This window comes from Aquila chrysaetos, chromosome 3 (assembly GCF_900496995.4).
Source record: "Aquila chrysaetos chrysaetos chromosome 3, bAquChr1.4, whole genome shotgun sequence".
Classification (NCBI taxonomy): Eukaryota; Metazoa; Chordata; class Aves; order Accipitriformes; family Accipitridae; genus Aquila; species Aquila chrysaetos.
In genome coordinates, this window is record NC_044006.1 from 30,909,729 (window position 1) to 30,931,352 (window position 21,624).

Sequence of the window (21,624 nt, forward strand, 5' to 3'; positions counted from 1 at the left end):
GGATGGTTGGGAAAGGAAGCAGGCAGATAGAGATTTTTAGGAGGACTGTGTTGTCAGGGATAAGTTTGATGGTTAGTAAGGCCAAGGAAGGTCTTCTATTGAAGTGGCAGAACAGTGAGTAGAAGTGGGCCATAAAAGGGGAGACCATGTGTCTCTAGGGTGTGTGCAGTGACCTCAATGCTTGGGAAGAAGGATGCTATCTACATGAACACAGAATAGAGATTGTTATAGATGGACTTATAATTGGTGTTTTAAGTTAATATCCTGTCCCTTCTCCATTACTGTGTTTTTGTCCAGTTTTGTTTAGCATCTCCCTCGGCAGCACGCTGGCTGTCCCCCCGGTTTCAGGGACAAAATTACTGAATTTTTGTCCAGTTTTGATACTTATTTTTTTCCCCATCCTTTCCCCCATACCCTTCTGTTTTTCCTGTTGCAGGAGTTGGTCATCATGGGGGCACCAGGATCTTATTATTGGACAGGAACTGTCAAAGTACTGAATCTCACTGACAACACATATTACAAGCTGAACGATGATGCTGTGATAGCCAGGCGGTACACATACCTTGGTAAGCAGCTCTCTGGTGCTCACTGTGAGAATGGATCAGTCCAACAACATATTTCAAGGCTTTGATGCTATAAAGTTGATACTGATTTTTTTTTTTTTTTTTTTTGGTGGTGTAGAGTATTACTATGAAAAGCGTGAATGGAAAAACATCTGAATTAAAGGGTTATCTACCTGGAAAGAAATATAAGCAAATAAGCAGCCAGAATATTCCACTTTTGTTTGCTTGTTTTTAAAAAAACGTTGCTGTAATTTTTTTGGACTAATACAGAAAATGCATTTCAACTGAAAAGCAAGTTGGATGGTAGTGGTCCTCCTACATTCCTGCTTTTGCCCTGTGATGGACAAATTATTTGTCATTGGTTAGGCTCCACGTCTGCTTACAGCTGTCTTTAAAATGGGTACAACACATAATTACAGACTGTATATTGCAGATAAAAATTTATTTCAACAAAAATTTCACCATATAAATGAGTCATTGGCAGCAGAAGGAGGTTGTGAAAGGATTGGCTATAGATTTGAGTACATCTTTAACTCAGTTGGGTTTACTTGCTCTAAAACCAGCTAATGGCCCAAAAAGACTTAATTTAAAGGCTTCCACCTAATCCCCAGTGCCTAAGACTGTTGAGACCTAGAAGGCATTTCAGTCAGTAGTTTGATATTGTTTGACTAAAGACTCGCACTGGCCTCTCTTTTTCCCCTTAACCTTTAGCCTTTAAAAAAATACCACTTGGAAGATGCTGCTTGGTGATAGCTAAATGAGGAGTGTATATATACATATTTAAGGACATAAATAGATTTTGCCACTGCTAGACCTGAAATATAGTATTTGCCATGTAGACAAGAGCCTCAATAATTTACAGCAGAAGTGCAAGGCAAATCCAAGGCTGTCTTGGAAGGAAAGCACTCTACTCTTCTTTAGTTATTATATATCATTTTAATATATCACATAAGACTGAATCTTTGATCTCCTTTCAAATACACTCCTTTTTGTTTTGATCTATCCTCCCATTTTTCTTCTTGCCTAAACAAAAATCTTTTTAAGCCATTAACTTCTCTGACCTCTTTGCCTACTGTCCTCTGCTCTCCGCCCCTCGACCAAAAAGGCACATAATTTTCCAAGACTTCCTGGGCAGTGATTTTGGCCAAAGGAGGACGCTTCTGCCTGGTCAATGTGGGACTGTTGCTCTTTGACATGATACTTTCTCTGCAGTGGTGTGGTCTGTTTGCTCTGTTTCTGTGTGCCTGTTCCTGTTTTACCACTTCTCTTTCTGGACTCACGGTTACCAGACTGCTCCCCGTACCTGCTTCATGTGTGCCTCGTTCAGCTTCACACACACCTTTCTTCTCTCAGCTTTTGGAAGAGCACTGGAGGGCATACTGTCAATTCCCATCGCTGTGAGCTTTTGAGCAGAATATTGGTGCATCCTGAGCAGGATGATTGTTAACACTAACAATGTGTAGCCCAGGAGGAGCAGTGAAACCCGATGAGCGTGATCCAGCTGGCTGACCTGTTTCTCAGGCTCTTCCCTTTCATGATTATTTGTTTATTTATGTTCTCTCTCCTCTCCCACCCCACCCCATCTCCCGCTCAGGATATGCAGTGGCAGCAGGTCATTTCTCTCAGCCGACTACCACGGACGTTGTAGGAGGAGCTCCCCAGGATGGAGGCATCGGAAAGGTGCGGCTTTTTGTCAAACAATAATGTGGTCAGATGCAACGGGGCAAAAAAAGTAATACTGATGCAGTTCCCATGTGTCTGAGAAGCCAAGAGATTTTTGTCTACAGGGTGGTTTTGGAGCACTGAGCAGGGGAGAGGTGAGATAGTTTGATGAAGTCATCAAATTTTCTTGACCTGTCCCTCTTGGTGCCTCACATCCCTCACCCCTCTCTTTCCTCTCTCTCCCACCCAATCCTTACAATAGTTATTTTAACGAGACACAGACAACATTTCTTTCACACTGCTTTTGTTTAGGATTTGTAACATATAGGTATCCCTTAAACCTTGCCTGGAAATGACAAAACTTGGAAAAAAGAGTTTGTCTTATGCTTGTTTTCTTCATACATTTGACTGTTTCAGTATTTACTTCAGGTTAGCGTCTCCCATAACATGAAAAGCCATTTACTAGGCAATTTGATGTCTGTCTTAAAACTTTGTAATGTTTAGTGGATTAGAATCTGGGTTTCTGCCAGCTTTACTTAGAAGTGTTGGTGATAGTCTCTTGAGAAGGAAAAAAAAAAAAGGGGGGGGTTCCTGTAGGCATACATATGTTCGATGTCCCAAAGATGTAAGCCAGTGAATGGCTAGATGGAAATGGCTGGTGAGTTAGGTGTACCTGATGGTCCTGTGCCAAGTACCTGTCTGCTATTGGGGGAGCCGTTTGAGGGTGAGTGCTGTGACCCTTATATACTTCTGAACCAAAGGTAGAGAAGTGGGAATGGGGAGAGGGAGGGAAGGGATGTAAAGGATCCACTTTTGTCCCTCTTTCTTCAAAATCCAGTCCTTTCAGAACCTGCTTCCACCACGTGCTTGAGCAGAGATGTCCTGCAGCCCCCTTTCCATCTTCCTCCCTCTGCCTCTCCTGCTTTATAGGGACATGAGTATAGCTGAGTCATAACAGTAAGGAGTAAAAGGTCTCCACTACCAGGAACACTATCCCTTGGTTTAGGCAGATTATTTTGGGTAGTAACCATGTCTCAGGGGTAGCAGCACAAGTGGGGAAAACGGAATAAAAGTAGAGGATGAACTTTCTACGTATACCTCACCTGGCATGACTAGGACATATGCAATATAGCAGCAGCGCCGTTGCTACTGAGAGGACATGTGCATGGGATAGACATAGTTTCCTTATCCTAGGTGCTATGTTATGGCTGCTCCAATGCACCTTCCTTCCAACCTGTTTTCTCTGTGGAAAAGATTTAATTTCTGTACAAGGAGGGGGAAAAAACCAGCTGCTAACATGAGATCCATGAGAAAGCAGCTGGCCTTGTAGTGTAAAGACTACTGCTTTAGTTGCAGAAGCTCCTGTTATTCTCCCTTGGCATGATATGTGGGTAGCAGGAACGCATGGCAAAGGAGCGGTAAGAGGTGTTGAGTACAGGATGTTACGCTGAGCAGTCCTGTTGTGCTTTCCACACTCTCTAATAACCTAATCCTTTCTACTTCCCTGATAGAAAGTGATTAGCATTGTCACACCCTTTTCACTGAAGGTAAAGCCAAGATACTTAATGAGACTGAGTCGTTTTTCCAAAGTCACCAAGGGTGTCATTAGTTAAGACTGGGCTTGAAGTTGTGAGGCCTGGCAAGCTGCTTTTGCTGCTAAATGTGCTGCTGCAAAACCTAGGGAGTCCTTTATATCTCGAGCAATTGTCTGCAGTAAAACTGTGCTGTGTTCTGAGGTGAAAACAGCTTTGAACTCTGTCTCACCAAGTATTAATAACTTGACACATATTCAACTATGTCAAGTGCTTGGCTCCGCCACGTGGCCTTGAAAGTAAGAGATCCTCTGTCCCGCAAGCTGCGTGAGCACCTGCTAGGAGGGAGCCTGTCAAATGCTGGAGGAGTCTCAAAGGCTGACTGAGTCAGCCTTTCTGCCAAAGGGAGTCCCTTTCTGCAAGCCATGCATTTTAGGTCTTAAATTTTGGTACAAGGTCCGTTATTGAACTCATATCAAAACTTTTATCCCTGAGAGTTCCTGGTTAAACAGTTTCTCCTGTGGAAACAAGCAATGAGTGGACTACATTTGAATACTTTTCTGATTTACAGGTTGTTTCAGACAGAAACAGTGCAAATGCTTTGGGTGGTCTGATTGGGATTTCTACTCTGATCTTTGCTGAAGCATCACGAGGTTTGCAGCACAGTGTGTGCAGGCACATGTCCTTGAGAAAGGAAGGCTGGATAAGGGGAGGGGAGCAGGGTTATGCCTTTTCAGCCTTTTGCCCGGCTCATTTCCAGGCAGTCTCCAGATGCTCCTGAGAGTTGGAAAGACTTGTTTGAGAGTTGGAAAGTTCCTTTACTAGGTGCTTTTAAATACTCACATGTGCACATACACACATGCACACCAAAAAAAGTAGGTGACAAGATACTATTCAAGCATTTCTCATGATAAGAGGCCTGTGATTCATCAGGAAAATGGGGAACTCTATGTTTTGTCTTTTACAACAAGACTGAGCAATAAGGTGGTCATGAAATTGGATCTTGGCAATAGCCATGGCCGTGATCATGATTTAGATATTATTTAGAAAGCATCAATGCTGTACCATTATGTGCTTCATAGTTAGTATTGGTTAACTTTTTTTCTTTCTTCACTTTTCAGGTTTATATTTTCAGAACAGACAGACGATCAGGCTCTCTAGTAAAGATTTTCCAGGCTTCAGGAAAAAAGGTGAGCTTTTATGTATGTGTGTTTTCTTTTAAGGGATGGAGATGTGGGAAATAATGGCAGGGTCACCTCGGAGCATCATTTTCATTCCACTGCTTCATGAGCTGTCAGGCAAATTCTGTTTCTTTTTACCTCCCAGAAGACCTAAACCTATTGTACAGACCAGCTGTATACCCTTTCTCCTGTAGCAGTCATGACTTCAAAGTCTGCTCAGTGCCCATGTGACTGAAATTAAAGGTCCTGCTGAAAATTGTATTAGTTGGTCTCTTTAGCATTATGCAACTGTAGCAGCACCTTCTGAGATGTGGGAAATGGGGCGCGAGGTGAGCCTCGATGCAGATTTCCTCTTAGTAGATGTTACTGGGAGATGTGGATAGCCTGGAGCTTAGTTTAATACACAAAGCCCCAGTCTGTTTTTCTGTGTCCTGATGTGACAGGGGGGATATTAGAGTTACACTGTCATGTGGAGGAGCAGCTTCATTACTTCGAGATGATGATTTCACCCTTTCCACCATGAATCAGTCCTGCGTTTTGCTCTTAGGACTGGTGTCTTAGAGCTGAACCACACCACACCACTGCCGCCCCCCCCCCATGAAATTTAGTGAATGCTAGCGAGATCCAGCTCCCCTCATGCGATGTCGTGTTTGAGTGGGGAACAGCTTGTGTTCTTTACTGGGGGCTTGCTGGAGATATGTTGCAGGGGAAATGAAGTGGACAATATGTCTAACTATAGGTAACAACAAAAAGGTGTCTTATTTCGAATACTGCAGTGAGGAAACAATAGCCCTTACCTGGGGTTGCCTGTGCTCTCCTGGAAGGAGAGGAAATACAGAAGAAAAAGGTTACTGCTGGCTTCTGGCTCTAGGAAGACATGCCACCCTCAGAAGGTTCTGAAGTGTCTGATTGTATCATCAAGTTGGGAGTGTTAGCATGTTTTGCTATTTTTTCCCAACAAAACACAGTTGCAGTCTTTAAAAACATGCCTGGTATAGGGGAAAACTGCAAGTATGTGTAGATGGAGGGCCTCTCCAAAATTTGTCTTTCTCTGCGCTAGCAGAATTGCAGACATCTTGAAAGGAAAAGACCTCCCGGTTCATCCAGGGCACCTCCTGTGTTTGATTGCTTCCTGTTAATTTCTTTCCCTGTTGACTTTTAAATGTCCCTAAGGATGTGTTCCTGGAGAACTATTCCTCAGCCTAATAAACAGAGCTATCAGGAAGTTTCCAGATCTCAGCCAAAACTTTCCTTTTTCAATTTAATTGTGTTATTCTTGTATGTAACTTAACTAATCAAGTATTTACGTCCTTCAAGTACTTCTAGGCTGTCATCTCCTCCTTCCCCATTAGCATCTGTCTTCTACAAATTCTCTAAAATCCAAATGATAATTTCATTTTAAAGAGAAGGCTGTCCTAAATCACCCTTTCTTTGTTTTGTGATTGAAATATAACCAGACATGCTGAGCAATGAGAATTGCCTCGAAATGAGCTCTCACAGAATGCTGTGTCCTTCCCAGTGGTGTGAAAGTTCATTGCTCTGACATTCTTACTAGACAGACATTAAAAGCAGGCCAGTTTCTTCCTTCCCTTTTTTATTGCTGGAGGCTGAACTAGGAAATCAAATGCAGACAAGAAAAAAAGAAAATGCAGTGCCTTGTTACAAATGTTAAGTGCACAAACTTCAGGTTCTCACAGCATCATGAACTCACCCACGCTGCAGACGTACCATGCTGCAGTTAAGTAAATAATAGCCTTTCCCTGAAAACTGCCTGAATACATAGTGAAATGCTTTTCATAACTTTCGCTCCTTACCCAAGAGAAATTTGTTTTAAAACCTTAGTGGATTAAAAAAGAATAAACAAATAAAAAATCCACAAGGGAACTTAAGCTACAAAATAACTGGAATCAAATGATGTTTGAGGTCTGACCTTAAACCCACACAAACACAAAAATCTGAATTACAAACTGAAACTCTATCCTTAACTCACCCCGCTATATTTAGCAGCTTTTAAATCTTATGGACTGCATAGAATAGAGTTGCTACTGCCCATCTCTTAGCATGCCCAGGAGCTCTGGCTCGTGCACCTAAACTTTCTAGGCATGGAAGGCTGTGGGTCAGAGATCCGCAATGAGGAATGTAAAAGCATGAAAGAAATGTGATTCATTCTTTTTAACCTAAATAATTATTTCTGTAACCACAATTTTTCCTACTATGTAAACAGCTCTCAATTTCAAATAAGAAGTGGTATCTTTTAATTTTTCCTTCGGAAGTTACTTTTAATTTTGAGACTATGGTTTGTAGTTGGTCTCAAAGAGTATGCCTTGTGGTCCCTAAGCAGAAGTGGATGAAGTAAGGGTGAAATATCATTCTTGTTTTTGGTTTCCTTTTTGTGTTTAAAAGTGTTTTGAAATTCGTAATGTGGGTGCCAGCTGGGAGATTGTTAGCATTTAATGTTAACCTGTATCAAAAATTATGTAATGAGATTAATGTATTTCTTAAATTTAAGCAATTAAGTTTTATCAAGCAATAATAACTGGAGACTGAAAGTGGCTTAGGTTTTTTGTGTATCAACTGGAAAGCTTTTATTGAAAGTCATCTTTCTGTGTCAACTCACCTGCCTGTACCTGAAAGGAAAGGCTGTGATCGAAACCCACAACCAGTACTGCTATTTGAAGGTGACTGATACAAATAGATACAAATAGAGCAGGGGAAGATAGGCCACAATCAAGAGGTAATTTTAGATGCCTCTTTTTCATGGATACCCTACCCCTTGTCTATTTTTCTTTTTCCTTTTCTTTATTTCTTTAAGGTATCCCCAGAAGATCTGTGGTACCCAACTTGAAGTCTCTTTAGGAAGTCTGGCACTGGGCATGAATAATCACTAGCCAGGTCTTGGTTTGGGAAACTTATTTCACCCCTCTCTGATTTTAAGCATTTGACAAGTGAAAGCTAGTCTAAGAAAGCTCTTTAAGTGTCTCACTTAAGCATGTCCCAGGGTATAAATTTTATTCTGTTGGTAAATTATCCAAGCTGATACACTGTACAGTAAAGTGTTTAATTCCTGCCAGAATTATCCCCTAAGCTTTCTCTGTAGGAGTGATTGTGAGTGATAAAGCAGCAAGTCATCATTTGAAATAAAAAAAAAAAAAAAGCAAATGCCCTAAATGACTTCCTCCTGTGTGTGGGCAGATACTGAATGCTTTGTTGTGACTCGGCTTGGTTACAGATGGGCTCTTACTTTGGCTCCTCCTTATGTGCAGTTGATCTGAACTCTGACGGGTTGTCAGACCTGCTGGTCGGAGCACCTATGTTTTCTGAGATCAGAGATGAGGGTCAAGTCACAGTCTATATCAACAGAGGAAACGTGAGTATGTACAGGAGATGACTTGCTAAGGGATGAGGCCATGGGTCTGGGCAGGGTAGCACTAATGTCCTTCCAGCACTGCATGGTGAAACTCGATGTCTCAAATAGAGGGGCTCTGGATGTCTCTAGCAGAGCATGAAGTCACGGAAAACTCACCTGGTATCATGGTTTCCCAGACACCAGCCCACATTCATCACAGAGCTGTGAATCTTTCGAGGAGGTCTGGGAAAGTTTCTGGCTTTATGTTGAAACTTGGTGGTATTTGTGGCTTTACATGAATTTGATGCCAAAACCAAGTAAGAGTCAGCAGCTTTGGCTGAGTGTTTTGGGTAGTCACTAGGACCTACAAATTAGAACACAAATGTCTGGGGATTTAGAAGACCTTGTGAAGAGAAACCAGAGATAGAAATCAAGTTATATTTGCATTATGGCCCATATATAAACTTTAGGGGAAGTTCTTATCAGCCAATGCTGTTGGATTTCACGTGATCCAACAACAGTCTTGGAAGAGTCTGAACTTTCTTGCATTGGCAAAACAAGATCATTCTTATGTTGTATTTATAGGAAAACAATGGTTGTTTACATATTATTAAATATTTGATATTCAGGTCCCAAACCTGCTGTCTCAAAGGAGGAGTTGTTATGGACTACAATGAAATTGGTTTTCTTCATCAGTATTTTGTGGACTTTAATGTACGGATTTTGTTTATGCTAGACTTAACATTCACCACAAGTCCTATAGGCAGCATTTGGGAGACTTCAGAATTGCTTTTGGTGTAATTTTATTTTCTATTATCACTCCTCCTTTAAATGAGCTTTACTTTGTCAGTCTGATCCACAGGCTGTCCCACTTATATTGCAGTGTTGCTGCTGGGTCCTCAGGATAGGGTCCAGAATGCCAAGCAGATAATAGCCAACATTTCCTGCTCACAGTGAGAGTATGCATGAGTTAAGTTTTATTTTTTTATAAAATAGTCAAGAACCTAGTAGGGTTTTCTTATACTCCTGCTTCAAGAATTACTTGCAGGAGCAATAGCTTGCAGGATTGTGGGTTTTATTTTCGTGTTTGGACTTTTTAAACTCTGTTTCATTCTGCAAGCACCATTGCTTAAGAGGTCATTGCAGTGAATCAGAGAAAACTGCATTATAACACAAGCATGTGTAGTGATGCTGGATTTAATACACGTATATTTTGCCCTTTCCTGTGAGGACTGCAAAGAAGTGAGTTGCACATACAGGCCTGCCTGTCTCCTCTCTGTTGTGTTTCAATTTCATTATGTGGGATTTTCTTAAAGTCAGCAACTCCCCGCAGCCAAGAAAAAGATTTTATTGCATGTTCCAGAGGGCAGTTTACTCTCATTCACAAAGCAAGCAAAACCAAAACAAAACAACCCTTGAGGTGGGTACAGAGTTGGATTGCGTAACTAAATTTTGTTTTCTTGTGGAAATGTTCCTTTCCCCTTGAGGGAAGGCTGCAAGAAACTAAAGCTTATGTATCTGACCAGAAAGTGGGTGGGCAAGAAATACCAGATCCATATAAGGCTTCTCATGGCATAGGAGTACAAAGCTACTTTATTCTGAACTTTCCTCTGTCTCTTTATTGCATTAAGTCCCTTTCCTTATTCTTCATTTCAGAAGGCTTTTTGGGGACTTTGCTTTAATCCTTCTGTCCAATACTTAAAAAGTTTTCAAATCCAATTGCCCAAATGTTCTTTGCTTAGGGGAAAATTCTCCTTAACTCACCGAGGTTTAGCTGAATAAGCCTTGACTGAGGATTTCACTCCTCGGATGTAATCTGCCAGTAGAGCAAGCTCTGGGCTGTTACATTTTAGGCATCGGAAACCTTCGTGAGCGCCCCAAGCCCTGTGACTGCATTTAGTTACATCACTGAGTTATCCTTTAGTTAATTTAGCATTTTAGTTATATCACTCATGTGCTCCTCCCCCCCCTTAAAACTAAAAGACAGAAGATGGTTAAAAAAACAAATTAATTAGATTTTTGGTGCCCAGGCGATCTGTGTGCAGTGAGGGTGAGAGTCAGACTGCAGCCCTGCCCCTGGTGCTACCAGCAGCTCCCACAGGGAGAGCTCACCTCATCCAGGGCTCACACCATTTCCCTGACCCTGTTTTATTTCCTACTTGCTAGGGAGTGCTGGAAGAGCAGCTTGTCCTGGATGGTGACAGCACATACAATGCACACTTTGGGGAGAGCATGGCCGCCCTCGGCGACATCGATGATGATGGCTTCTCAGGTCGGTGCCATTTCCTCCCGGGCCATTTCCCTGGAAATGCCAGCGGGGCTGGCAGCACTGCCAGTCTCCTTGCATGGCTGGGTGCCAAGTGGCATCTATTGCTCCTGTGGACCCGACCAGCACCTGGGCTTGTGCTAATGATAAATACGCTTGTGTGGGATTTGTCTGCTAGAGCCTTTTGTAGCTGATTGTCCTTGATGTACGTTTAGTCTGTGTCCAAGCAACTTGCATGCCAGTCTCATTAACATTGCTTTACTTTCCTTGCTCTTGCATTTTATTCTTCGTGTATGGTTTATAAAAGGCTTTAGATACCCACGCCCCAAACAAAACAGAAACCTATGTCTGTCTTCTTTCTTCTTTCCCATTTCCTTATGTCTTCAAGCCTTTCCAGTTTTGTTGACATAATCACGTTTTCTTATCATGAAGTGTAATTAAGAAGTAGCTTCTCGCTCCTGATAGCATGTACTCTATTAATAATTTCTCTCCTTTGCTTTATTCTACCCCTGCTCCTTTTGCAGGCTGCTCAGTGTGAGGCCCCATGCTGTGATAGCAATAGGTGAGAGCGAAGTGTTGATGCTGGCACCTTTTCTGCCCTGATTTCTGGCAGTGCAGATTAAGGACTTCCAAACAAAGGCTGACTAACTCAGTGTGTGCCTGGATTTAGGCCACTCAGGGCACGTTATTCCATTAAGCTTAACCCAACCTCATTGCAGGTTGCCCTCACAAATGGTGGCCATGCTTTTCCTCTGCACTTGGACATGCATTTGTGTGTTCTTGCTGCTGCTTGTGGGTCAGTTGTGGTGATGGAGAGACTGCAGAGTTGTATCAGTCCATGGATATGAAGCCATTGGGAAGAGTTTAATTTTAGCAGCTGTGTAGTCAGTAGAGCTAACTAGGAGAGGAGAATGGGAGGTGGGATCACTCTTTCTGCAGGAGTTTGCATTTAAATTGGATCAAATGTAATTTGAAAGTGCACCCTCAGCAGCCTTTTTTTCTTCCTGCCTGTCTATTTTATATACCCAGCCTCACTTTGGAGCCTTGGATTTTCAAGCAAACTTAATGTAGTACTATAATAAATGTTTTGCCAATGGTCTTGGTTCACAAAACTGATGTTCCCCTGGGTTGGAGATTTTTATATGAAAGGATTCTAAATTAAATTTTTTGAGCATGGTTGCTGGTTAATAAACACATTTTCATAACAAGCACATGGTTCTAATTAGGCACAACATAGCCACATGCATGTACAAATTCATATACATTTGTGTGGTTTTTTTAAGTTTATCTTAACATGAGCTCTTTGTTAAATCAAACAAGTTCCTTCTAGCCAGGTTCATATGAGCCGCTGATGATCATTGTCATGGGGAGCTATTTTCCTATGGATAGCTGGCTTTTAAAATTGAGAAAAAGTTGGATTAATAGAATGGGTTGTGAAATGTTTATAATCTGTACTGTTTTACAGATGTTGCCATTGGAGCGCCTAAGGAGGATAACTACATAGGAGCAGTGTACATTTACCATGGGGATGCCAATGGTATTGTACCTCAGTACTCTATGGTATGTGACACTATTGTTTACGATACCTATCTGAAGTCACTTTCACAGGGCCTGCAGAAATACGCCATACGTAGGGGTCCCTTTATAGGTGGCCTCATTATAGCCCTACATTGTTTTCTCAGTCCTGGTTTGAAGATGGCTTCTCCCAAAGTTTGTCCATATCTATGCTGTTGAGTAAAATGATGTTAGGAGATATTTTCCACTGTCTTTTGTTACAGTTATTGGCTGTAGCTTCCTTCTTGAAGCAAATGAAGACTTGGGTTTGAATGTCAGTTTTTAGAGATAGTACTGCTGCAGAGGAGAAATGAAAACCCTGGAGGGGCTGAGCATACAAATTATGGAGAAGCCAGTGGGGAGCTGGGAGGTTGCACTCTCCTCCTGCAGAAGCAGGATTAGTGAGGAAAAAGAGGTACTAAGTTTTCTTTTGTGCCCCGCAGAAGCCTCTTTATCCATTTTGTTGGCACTGTCCTTGTGATGTGGCAATTTATCACATGGCTTTTCTTGGGTGCCATTCCCCTGACCATTATTATGAAATAAAATCTCAGCTAGGATATGCTATAGCATCTTGTGCAGAGATGACACAGTGCAATTTAGCTACTGTAGCCAGGCAGTAGAAAAGACAAATTTATGCTCATGCTGCCCAACATGTGTCCCCTAGTCTCTGTCTAGCACATTTCTTTTTTCAGAGAGCCTGAATCTTCCCTCCCTCCGTGTGTTTGAAGTTCTGATTGTTTTTTTGCTGGGTGGGATCCTTCACAGTAAATCAGTTTAAGCAGAATTAAAGAGTTTAGTGGTTATATTGGAGACTCTTCTAACAGACCATAGAAGTTTAGTCCTTTTTCCTTTTACCATGTATATGCCATGCGCTGCTTTTTAGAAAAAAGGAAGTTAAATTGCTCTTTATGAATACTTCTAAAAGGCACTAATATGGGGCATGTGGAGGATTCTGCCTGTTTCTTGCTGAGAGCCACTGTTTGGGAGGTTCTTCTCTGGCTGTTGAAAAGCGTGGAGCTTTCCAGCTCTTGCTGAAATGGATCAGATTTTTTTTTTTTTTTTTGATCATTCATGGGAAAACTTTACATTTTTGAAAGAGGCCAGATCAGCAGGGTGGGAAGCAAAACATCCTGCTTGCGACCTCTCCCTCCTCATTAGAGCAAGGGCAGCAGACATGGCGTGTGCCTCTCCGCTTGGTCAGTGGGACAAAGCCCAGCTCAAGAGGGAGGCAGGGTACTGTGGTCATTGACTCTTGATACCATTCCTATCGTTGTCCCATGTCCTGAGGCAGCCAAGGGGGCATCACTTACGGGCAGTGTCTCTCTGACCCTTCCCAGAGTCTGCTGAAGGGCACCAGACATACCACCAGTTCATCTCCCACTTGCAACCAAAAAAACTGTGTAACAACTTCAGCTCTTTACTTACCTGCCCTGGATTTGAACCCAGAGGTGAAAGACTTTTTGTATCTTATTGCTATATCCCTGAGCCATGTCATGGAGCCCAGAGCCGTGCCCTGGATTTCCATTTTTAAAGAAGCTGAGAGAGGTGGAGGGGGAGCCTGCAGGGTGTATGTTTTCACCCGTTTTATTTTGTTAGCTTCCTCCTCACCCCTTTTCTTCATTTAAATTGCTGATCAATGTCGTTCCCTCACATCCCTTCAGCAGCTTTAGTGGTGGCTATGAGCAGAAGCAGCTTAATTGGCTTTGTGGCCTGCTGTTTTCATTCATGGCACTTAAAAGCAGAGTAGCATTATACCTCTGCCTTCTAGGCTGTAATAGCCTGCAGATGTCCGCTGGGAAGTGTGCAGGCGGGATTTACCACCCTAGCTGGGACCCCCCCAAAAATGTGATACAAGTGTAATGTGGGGAGGAAGTTACTTCCAGTTGTCTTAATCTTATCTGCCCATGAGTAGGAAAAGGAGATCCGTACACAGTGAAGCACTGGTTTCCCTTTAAACTGGCTGTCAGGACTGCAGGATATCTTTCTTCCCCTCAACTTGTGTTTTTTTTCCATGAATTTCCTGTCTGACCTTTTGTTCAATATTATGTCCTTTTATGGGAGGGCCAGGAAAAGCTGGTCGCATGTCACATGCTGTGAAGCACCACCAACAGCCTCGAAATTACTTTGTGGGGTAGGTTTCCTCTCTGTAACTTCTGCATTCAGATGTTGGTTTGAGTTCAGGTTTTCCGTTGGTGGCCCAGCAAAATGAATGAGGGCTGGGAGACATCCGATTGCTTTCTTAGAAAATGAGATTTTGATATATTAATTTGCTTCAGACAAAGGCATTTACAATTCAAAATGTTTAGAGAAAGTTTTTGTGTTAGTAATTAAAAAAAAAAAAGAAGCTATGTTAGAAGTTAATTAATCTTTGTGTTGGGGAGGCAGAAATGAGATACAGCTTCCAAACTGACACAAAATACTGCATAATAGCTGATGGAAACCAGAATTTCCAAGTGGGATGAAAATTAATCATTTTGACTTTGAGTATGCTGGCAAACTTTGTGAAAAGGAATGGTTGTGCAGGATTTTCTGTTTCAATTAATCATCAATTTTGTTAAGAGGCTGCTTAAAACTTTTATTTACAGAAATAAAGGTAATGCGAAAAAAAAAGAAAAAAAAAGATAAAATCTCTAGGGTGCAGTTAAATTCCGCTCCCCCCCCCCCCCCCCCCCCCCCCCAAAAAGCTGTTTGATGTGTTCTTTGTTTTGCTTGGGTCTGCATGAGGATTGTAATGCAGGTGTGTTTTTTAATCCAAGTCAACAGTGGCCTCCTCCTAGCCCAGAGCAGAAGGGCTTCCTGCAGTCGACAGCCTTCCTGCTCAGGGCTGCGTGGGTGAAGTGCGAGCCTGCAGATGTGCAGCACTTCCAGCCCATGGAAAAGAGCCCTGGTGACCATGAAAATAAGGCTCGAAGGTTTTTTTGGGTTTGTGGTTGTTGTGTTTTTCTTGGGTTTTCTGTTTGTTTTGTTTTTTTAGAGGCTTCTTTGTGTTACTGACAGATTTCACTCATGTGTTTTCCACTGCAGAAGCTGTCTGGGCAAACAATAAACCCGATGCTGCGGATGTTCGGCCAGTCCATATCAGGGGGAATCGATATGGATGGCAATGGTTATCCAGGTACGTCCGCTACTCTGGCAGTGAGCGCACTGGGGAAACACAGCAGCAGGCTGAGAAAACAGCAGAGCTGATCGTTTCCAGGTTGCTGGTTCCTGCCATTGCGGGAGGCTGATGAAGCTGAGCATTTTCTTCCCTTTCCCCTCTGTTATTCAAAGCTCCTGATAAGAATTTGAGCCGATTGCTGAATTCAGGTGTTTGGGCAGTCATGATGAAGGATTGAGATATTAAAGCAGAGGATTTCAGTATCTGTCCAAGGTTGTAAGTTTCTTGGAAGCTGCTCAGTCATGATGACAATCTTGAAAAAAAAAAAAAAACCCCCACAAAAAAACCTAGACAATAATATAATAGTAATAATAAAAATCAAACAATGAAGTAGAAGTGAAGTAACATCACAGACCTAATCCTGCAGGTATAATATTTATGATGTAATGATATTTGAAGGGACCAACTGGCTGATTTAAGTCAGAAAAATGCTTTTTTTTAGATATATGCTCTGTAATTTAGGAACTGATTTGAAAGAACTGAATTCTATGCCTCCTTTGTAACTGTCTCAATGTAACAAAAATTTCAGATATGACTGTTGGAGCCTTCCTGTCAGACAATGTGGTACTTCTGAGGTGAGATGAATGTCTTTTTCATCCGCTGTTGTCTGCTTTTTGTCTGTTTTCTGTTTGTATCTTATGTCATCTAAGTCCTCCCCCACTCCAATTTTCTCCCTAGTTTATTGTGGTCAGAAGCAGAAAGCTGGATTACTTTTTAAGCAGAACCTTAGACATGGATGGTGTCAAAGAATGCACAATCTGATTTAAACAGCGTAGTGAGAGATGACAATACGTAGGACTCCCAAGGCTCTGAAGAAAACAAAGGGTTAGAGCCAGAAGATGTGTTGCATCTCAGTGCCTCTTTAGAAAGGTTGCTCTGAATTTGTGACAAGTCTTTTTTATTGTTTTTACATTTACATAAAGTAAATAAATTATGATTTAAGGGAACGCAGTTGAGCAAAAAGCCAGCTGTGTATGATGCCAGAATGTAATTTTGCAATTTATAATGGGACACAGAATGAAATAGGAGTCTTCAGGGAAATGAAATATGGAGACATTTTCAATGCACACAGGATTTGGGCTGCTGTTTGGATTGTATGAGCTAAGTGCAATTGCTTGTTTCATCTGGTGGAGAGAGGTGTGACAGCTTGGTTCACCAAATTATGCAGGTGGGAGAGTTAGAGTAGGAGCGGGTTTGAGATGCACAGACCTGGGGAAGAGAATAGGAAGTTTGAATTTTGCCAGTAGCTCCGTTGTTACACTTGTTAATATTTAATAGAAAAATCCTGTCAATACCTAGATGTCATTAGAAGTAGAAGTCACTAGGGACTCCTGCATCTTAATGGAAGATACAGGGATGTGGTGAGACTGGCAAGATAAATGCTGGAGCTGCAGAACAGTCGTGCCAGCCTCCTGCTTCCTGTTCAAGACAGAAAAAACTTGGCTTTTATTTCCATTTGAATCAATTAAACAAAGCAAAAAGAAAAAGGAGAGGGGGGAAGAAATACTCTTGATGATCAGCGTGGTAGGTGGTCAAGTCTTGTGAAGACTTTTCTGTTCCTTCATCATGCATGCAGAGGAAACCAATTGCTGCTTCTGTGAAAAGGTGTGCCATGCCCCAGATGGGATCTTACAGCCCCACATCTCCGAAACCACTAGAAAGAAAACTGTGCATTTTGCTCCTGCATTGTTGTTACTTGTGGGGGGGGAAGGCAATCTGAAAGGCTTCCTGTGATGTTTAAAACAACATATATCGCAACAGCGTGGTAAGCTCTGTCCACGCGTTCAGTCATGCTTGTGTGTTTCAGAGGAAATTAGCACATTACCGACTGACTTTGGGCAGCCTGATTAATTGCTGCTACTGCCATTTTACAGCATATCCCTCTTGCTGTTTAGATTCAGATTAGGATAAGGAAATCAGCTTTTTCTTTTTTTTTTTCCCCTTACCCCTCCAGAAGCCTTTGTGAAGTCCTTTGGCCAAAACCAACAAATGTTTTGCCAAGTGATATTAAAGGCTTTGGTGGAAGCCGCGGTGACTTGGGGCAGATCGTCATTGTTGTATTGCTCGCGTGTGTGTATGGCCATTTGACAGCACATTGTTTTTTTTTCCCAGTGAATAACCAAGCGAGCTAATGTTAAGGAAAAATCACACAGTGCATCTTGGCTGGAGAAAATACTTTTTTTTCTAGGAGAAATATTTTGCTAGATCAGTTATAGCATTCGTTCTTTTATGTCTCCCCAAGCATTTGCAAAGAGTTTTTTTCGAAGGTGTGAAGTGATCCTAGGAAGCTCACTCTTTTTCTTCCTTTTTTCTCCCCCCTCCCAAATGTTACTGTATATATTTCTAGGTTTAGCATTTATCTTCATCTTCCATCTCAAAATGCAAACTTGCACTGTTATTTCAGGCTGTGGTAAAAGAGTCTGAGCAGCTGTCTCGGAGATTGATGTGAATCTTGTTCCAGTCGATATGAATTAGGTGTAACCACAATCCCCGCTCTCTTCTCCCCCCTCTCCCCTGCCTCTAAATTAAGTGGCTTGTAGAGTGAGAGTCCTGAAGTGGTTTACCTACGTGGTCTGGCCTTGCACAGCTGCTGGGACTACCTTAGCAGTGAATCTGCTGGTTGTTGCACATATTTTTACTACTGGAGTTGGTTTTGGAAGAACATGTTCTTGTTGAACATGTACAGAATTGAAACCACAAAGAATAACACTTGGTGAATTTTTGGGCTGAAGTCCTGCGCTGAGGATGGCTCAGGAGAGCCTGGGTTTCTGGGCTGCTTTTCCCAACCAAGCTGGTGGGGCTTCTGTGTTTTGTGGAAGAGGAGACTCACCTGAGCCCTGATGGCACTTGGCTTGCTCTGCAATTCTGGCTGAGGTCTTCTTCAGCCAGGAATAGTCACAGCAATAACCTGGTGCTGGAGTTGCAAGGGTAGAATGCTTTCTTTCATAGTGCAGTGAGTAACTCCTGAAACAGAGTTCAGCAGTGTGAAAAGAGTATTCAATCCTTACCGCTCACTGGGACAGAATTAGCCAAACATTCCCTCCTCCAGATAACATGAATGTGGTGTCTATTGTCCCTCTTATACTGTCAGAAAAATTACGTATGAATCCATCTCATACCCCTGTGTTCCCTCCTTGACTTTCAGGTCACAAATTTGACTGTAGACCATTCTCTGGAAACCTAAAGTCTCTGCCTACCTGTTCCTCACCATCCAGGCTGCTTAGCAAGCACTCTCACTTGCATGAGCTTGTTGTCCTTGGTTGCCATTGTGCTAATTTTGCTATCCTGTTACCATGAAGGCTTTATGCAACTTTTACTGGAGATGGTTATTATTATATATTACCAGTTTCCCCAGCTGCCTGCCTGCAGTCTGTATCTGAGCACTGAACTTCAAGCTGATGTTATGGTTTTTGGACACTAGTAGTCCTTGCCAGCTAGGTCAAGTGCTAATTTATCTTACAGTTCAAATGCACTCTCTTATTTTTCATGTCTGCTTGAAATTGTGTAGTTTACCAAATTTACTTTATTTTCCTTTGGCTGAGAACATCCCTCTGAATGATCACTCAGTTCCGTTTCTCTGTTGATCTCCAGATCCAGGCCTGTCATTACCATGGACATCTCCATTTTCCTGCCTGCATCCATCAATATCACAGCTCCTCAGTGCCATGATGGCTTGCAGCCAGTGAACTGCCTCAATGTCACAGCATGCTTTCGCTTCAGTGGCAGGCGTGTTCCTGGAGAAATAGGTAAGGTATCTGTGCCAGCCCTGGGCAGGAGCATGCTAGCAGGTTGATCTGGAGTCAAGGGCTCCCTTTGAAGTCAGTAACAGAGCTTTTATATGAAATAAGTTGTTTCGAGGTGAGCTGGGCTATACAATTCCAGAAAGTTGGAGGCTCCCTGGGAACTTTCTTGGGCATGTTTTTGCCTTCTGATGAGGCTGATGTAATACTGGGACAGTTTCTTCCTCAGTGAAAGGAGGGAAATGTGTCCTTGGGCTTACTGCAAGGACAGAGAACACAGAAGCAATTGATGTTTTCTAAGTTCATATTCCCTGTTTACCTCTTGATAACACGTTTCTGTATCCATATACTTTATCAGTGTTATCAGAAAGCAGGTGTTGTTTGCTCTGGATTAATAGTTTTTGAAAGTCTACAAGGAGCTCTTGAAACAGAGCACTATAAATCTGAATTCCTACCAGACATGAGCAAATCCTTTTCTGTGCATCAGTTTGCCTGTCTACAAAATGATTATAAATAGCCCAGTATTTTACTGATGGCAAGAATATCTTCCAGGTTAGTTAGTTTCTGTAAAACACATGGAGTTTCTCTGATGAATGGAATTGTGTAAGGTGTGTAATTGTGCAAGCCTTTACATCTTGGCTGCATTAAAATATTACTTGTCTTTTACATCCTAATGTTTACAAATCTTAGATATTGTGTGAAGTGGTCTGGGATAGATACAGCATTTCTAAATATTGTGAGGTCTGGGTTTGTTTAGTTCAGCCGTGATGTTTTACCTTTGCCATGCTTTAGGGATGGCAGAGGACTTGCAGTGTGCTGCTCAGGGAAGATACCTTAGCCTCACAGTGTGCTCCGTTTCTGCAGTGGGTCTGGTGAGGAGCTGGGAGAAGCAGTGCCTCCTCCTGCTCTGTGCCCCCCCAGCCTTTCTGAGCAGCTAATTGAGAAGGGTGAGAATTGCAGCTGTGCATCCCAGTATGCAGAGCCTGCTGCAGTATTTGGATTTTAAATGAGTCGGTGAAGAAAAAGGCTCCTTGCCACTTCTCCTGCCATTCACATGCAGTGAGAACTACAAGATGCTTGTTGAAGTTGCTCTCTGCAGCTTATCACTTTGTCACCTGAACAGCTCAAAAAAGTAGAGTTGCTAAATTTAAGATTCCTCTGGTTTCTGACATATTGGTGCAACTGAGACTTCTATTTTTGCACTTTTTCCTTCCCTATAAATGATGACTCTCAGCAGACAAATACATGCTTTGATAAAGTATTTTTTGTATTGCCTGCTACTCTGTCAGTTAAGTAAACACTTATCTCCGAGTGCTCCAGGGGTGTTAATTCCTTTCTGAAAATCACTGAATAGATTTTCTGAATATCTAGGTTTTCTTATGTTCCTGGGGGTACTGTTTAAAATGTTTCTGTTGCTTTAATTTCATATCTCTGGACCTGTGGCTAGGAAGTGAGCTGCCTTTTTTCCAAATCTAAATATGTGTTCCCCTTGTTTGCAAAAGACCTATCTTCCTGCTTCATCATGTCTTGTAAGAGCCAATTGAGTTCCTCTGTGTTGTCATACAAACTGTACTCCCAATGATTTATTGTGGTGAAAGCACATGTGCATCTTCTTTGGCAAGTAAAATCCATCTCATTACAAGGAATTTTTTTACTATTAAGTAAATGATTATAAAACTTCCAACCATTGTCCTTTTATACAATGCTTCTAGCAAAGTGATTTGTCTTGAAAACATTGCAACCAGAACTATCTGGCTGTAAAATCCCTTCAGGATATGATTTGGATAAAATACTCAAATAAACTTTCAGTTTGTCATCTTAACAGTCGGGCCGTTTAATTATGTTGCAGTTGAAGAGTATCAATTAATAAAGGGTGGAACAATTCATGGAAGTATTGCAACGGTTCCTCTCCTGCGTGGTTAAATGGGGGGGGGGGGGGGGGGGGGAGTATGATAGAATAGCCCTCTAAGTACATCGTTGTCCACTTCAGACTCTGAAAGGCATATGGGGGTGTTGAAATGCTATGTCAAAGTTTTGTGGCTAAAAGTGTTGGATCATCTCATCTTCGGATGTCTGGGGGCGGTCTGTTAAGTCAGATGATGAGAACATAGTGCTGACTGGGAATGCCGCTCCCCTAAGGCTTGTCAGCGCAGATGTTCAAGACTGCTGCTTACTGGTGAAAAGCTGGGCGTTGCTCTTGCTTTTGGGCAGCTGAAGTTTGTCACTTACTACACAATGTTTAGAAAGTCAAGTCAAACTGAACATACAGGCAGCATTCTTCTATGGCAAATGTGTGTCTTCAATGCTTATTTGAATGTGTGGTTATTTTGTGAACCGGCATGTTGAGGAAACTTGTCTTCATCTAGCACTGCCTCACACTTGCATACTTCCCCACCCTCCTTTTTTTCCTCTCTTTTTTCTTTTTTTTTTTTTTTTTTTTTATCTACTCGTAGTTGCAATACTACTGGTCATGTAACAGCTATCTGAGGATCTGTGTTTATTGATACTGCCAATGACAGCATAATTGCCATCCATTTTGTGGATACTGTGTGCAGACTATGGTTCTCAGAAGTATGAATTTATTGCTGAAATGGTTTTGTCTGAACAAAGAGCCATGCCCAAG

At 42.1% G+C, this 21,624-nt stretch overlaps 1 protein-coding gene across 2 annotated transcripts in view; it reads left to right on the forward strand.

The window, feature by feature from the left end:
* ITGA9 (integrin subunit alpha 9) overlaps positions 1–21,624 on the forward strand; it is a 245,759-nt gene that overhangs the window by 41,841 nt on the left and 182,294 nt on the right. For both annotated transcript variants that reach the window (XM_041122619.1, XM_030009961.2), the window contains 9 exons: positions 437–566; positions 2,158–2,243; positions 4,879–4,947; positions 8,168–8,305; positions 10,451–10,556; positions 12,016–12,110; positions 15,129–15,219; positions 15,791–15,836; positions 18,853–19,007. In XM_041122619.1, coding sequence (XP_040978553.1) covers positions 437–566; positions 2,158–2,243; positions 4,879–4,947; positions 8,168–8,305; positions 10,451–10,556; positions 12,016–12,110; positions 15,129–15,219; positions 15,791–15,836; positions 18,853–19,007 — 916 coding nt within the window. The remainder of the gene's footprint in view (positions 1–436; positions 567–2,157; positions 2,244–4,878; positions 4,948–8,167; positions 8,306–10,450; positions 10,557–12,015; positions 12,111–15,128; positions 15,220–15,790; positions 15,837–18,852; positions 19,008–21,624) is intronic.